The 3050-nt window shown below is 36.2% G+C and overlaps 1 protein-coding gene across 1 annotated transcript; it reads left to right on the forward strand.

Moving 5' to 3' along the window:
- The first annotated feature begins 1630 nt into the window (after nt 1–1630).
- LOC113873637 (mental retardation GTPase activating protein homolog 4) lies at nt 1631–2359 on the forward strand. Its single transcript, XM_027511847.1, has one exon. The coding sequence runs from the start codon at nt 1631–1633 to the stop codon at nt 2357–2359; it is 729 nt and encodes a 242-aa protein (XP_027367648.1).
- Nucleotides 2360–3050: the final 691 nt, after the last annotated feature.

Here is a 3050-nt window from a genome sequence, read left to right on the forward strand (position 1 = left end):
CAAATGAAAATAACGGTGAAATGTGATTGTGTTAGAAAAGGTGAAGTGTTATTTGTCCTGGAATTTGGTAGAACTCTCTGCTATTGGTAAAGATCTGCATAATTGCGCCTATAAATTAATGACAAATCACATGTTTAAGTTGTTTTGTATTTTTTCACACTGCTGTCATTTAACATTATTGTCGATTTCAATAATAGTCCACTGCAGGACCACAGAATGCTCAAGGATAATGTACTTATAAACAAAAGCAGCCAATGTGTAATAATTGAAAGATTTACCCCAATGTTTATTAGCTGTCAGGAATTAATTAGAGCCTGCCCAAATCTTAATGGAAGCTTTTTCAAGAGCTGAACATGATACACACAACTTGTTTTCCTTTTCTTAGGACAATTAACTCGTATGCACATACATAATATAACAAACTCAACCAGCTGGGACCAACCTATTTAGAGGGTAACTTGGTCATTTCATGAATATCCCTTCAATCTTTAACCCAGTTGTCACATGCTCAGAAACTACTCTCATGTGGCCACATGCTTGGGACTCCTCCATGTTAAGTCCCTGCATGCAGGGGAGTCAAATTAACAATCCTATCTTTCTTTGACTAAGCAGTTTAATTTAAAATGTCATGAGGATCCTTAAGCTTATTTGTTAAGCCTTAATTTAACCGGAAATAATGTAATCCCCTTCTGTCTTTTGTGTGTGTTTCTCTGTACTGCAGGTCCCTTACATAGTTTCTGAGTAATCTAAATGAAAAAAAGCCTACATACATCCACTTGCTCTTGAAAATGTTTACCATTGATATAATAAAATGGAGTTGTCATTTTATTCTGTGAGCTAATTTATTTGTTTCATAATTCATTGATATTTCTTGCAATTTTCAATCTTCAGATAAATTTGAATTTTAATTTGAACAGTTTTATTTTCTTTTTCCTTTTTAGCAATTAAGGGGAATCCAATGTTTGGCATTTATTTTCAAGTTTATCCAAACTAAGTTCTTTTGATATTTCAAGCATTATAATTTCAGAATTCCGTTCTAACTCCACCCACCTCTCGTTGCTTGGTCTATTCTAATTTCTAAGTGACACTGACCATACTTAATCTATTTAGGAGCAAGTCTTGAATTATTTAGGCAGATACAAGACTACTGCAGTAGTAACTTCACGCCAAAGAATTATGGCACTTGATAATACCCTTCATAAATTTGAAAAAGAAAATCTATGGGAAAGTAAAATGGAAAAAATAAACCACACAAACACACACACACACACATACACAAATATAAAATATTAGAAGCATGCAGACACGGGGGTTGAGGCTTGCATGCAAAGAATGCCTAATGAAAAAGCTTTTGTCTTTTACTTCCCGAGGCGTCCATGTGCTGTCCCTATATTCTAAACAGAACCTTAAATCACTTGTTTCGGGTTTACCAGACCATTTGATTTTTATAATCTCACCGTCTTGACAGTTAAAAGAAGAGAGATTAAAAATTAAATGCAACATTAAAGCACCCTCTTCTCCTTTATAAACCGCAATTCTCATGCATATGCTAGAGCCTAAGCACCCCTCTCACTCTCAGTAGCCAAGTCCACACATCTATCTCTCCGTACCCCAAAAAAACATCAAAACTATGGTATCTCTTGAACCTGTTCAGGGTAACCCCAGATCTAGTGATGCACCTTCAAGTCCTAGAATATCTTTCTCAGCAGAGTTCTTAGATGAAAACAACTTCATCTCCATAAGTCCAAACTCTGAGTATGAAAAAGACCAAGAGAAGGAACGTGAAAGAGCAAGGAATGCTGACTTTGAGTTCCTTTCAAGCAACGTGAGTAACAACAATACAGTGTTAACTGCTGATGAGCTTTTCTTTGAAGGGAAGCTCCTTCCCTTTTGGCAGATGCAGCATCTAGAGAAACTCAACAAGATCAGTCTGAAAGCAAAAGATGGAGAGGAAGAAGAAGAAGAGGAAGAAGAGGAGGTGGTGAGCAACAAAGAGGATAATAGTAGAGTAAATTGGTTTGTTGATGATGACCCATCTCCGAGGCCACCAAAGTGCACTGTTCTATGGAAAGAGTTATTAAGGTTGAAGAAGCAACGTGCTTCTTCTTTGTCACCCTCTTCTTCTTCCTCGTCTTCATCCTCTTGTGCAAGCTCACTTGGTGATGTTGCTGCAAAAGAAGGGAAAGAAGGGTCGAGGAATAAAGAGCAACAAACGAAGAGGGTAAAGAAAGGGTTGGAGAGGACAAGGTCAGCTACTATTAGAATTAGACCAATGATTAACGTGCCCATTTGCACACAGGTGAAAAGCAGTGCCTTGCCCCCTCTTTTTCCACTTAAGAAAGGAAAATTAGAAAGGTAAGAAAACTTGAAGATTGTGAAGCTCGTGTTTATTTAGTTTGATCCTCAAGAGTTTTCGAATAAGTTTGTTTTGGTGATTTTTCTTATATTTATTCGAACATATATTATGTTGCCATGGTAGATTAGGTGTTAATTTGGGTGGATCTGAGAAATTACAATGTAAATTCTGACTTGTATAATCATTGGATTGTGCATTCCCTTGGTTGGCATCGTTAGAGGCCACTAGTAATTTTTGCTTGATTAAGAAGGAGGAGTAGTGTCACAAGATAGATGCAGTGTTCTTCAACATGTGAGTCCCACATGGGAGCCTATCAGCCACATACATCTCATCAACGGACGCAGTATTATTGAGTGGTATTACTTTTAAAAGAAAGAGAATAGCAAGACCAATTTCAATGTACACCTAACGGCTTGTAAATTTTTTTTTATAGTATGTTAAGCATTTGAAGCACAAAAATTCTTAGTGTGACAAGTGGTGAAAATTCTTTACATTAGCAAAATAAACAATAATCTTTTTACTAGTATTAACAGTAACCTACATTCAAAGTGGTAGGATTGAACAGAGTTCAATACATCAGTACTGGAGCAAAATTAAAAGATGTAAAAAGAAGCGAATGACTAAGAAGTATGAACACTAAATTAGAACAACCTTTGATTACATGAGCATATGATGTGTGCATAGGTTTATAAAA

This window comes from Abrus precatorius, unplaced genomic scaffold (genome assembly GCF_003935025.1).
Source record: "Abrus precatorius isolate BTA unplaced genomic scaffold, Abrus_2018 Scaffold7, whole genome shotgun sequence".
NCBI lineage: Eukaryota > Viridiplantae > Streptophyta > Magnoliopsida > Fabales > Fabaceae > Abrus > Abrus precatorius.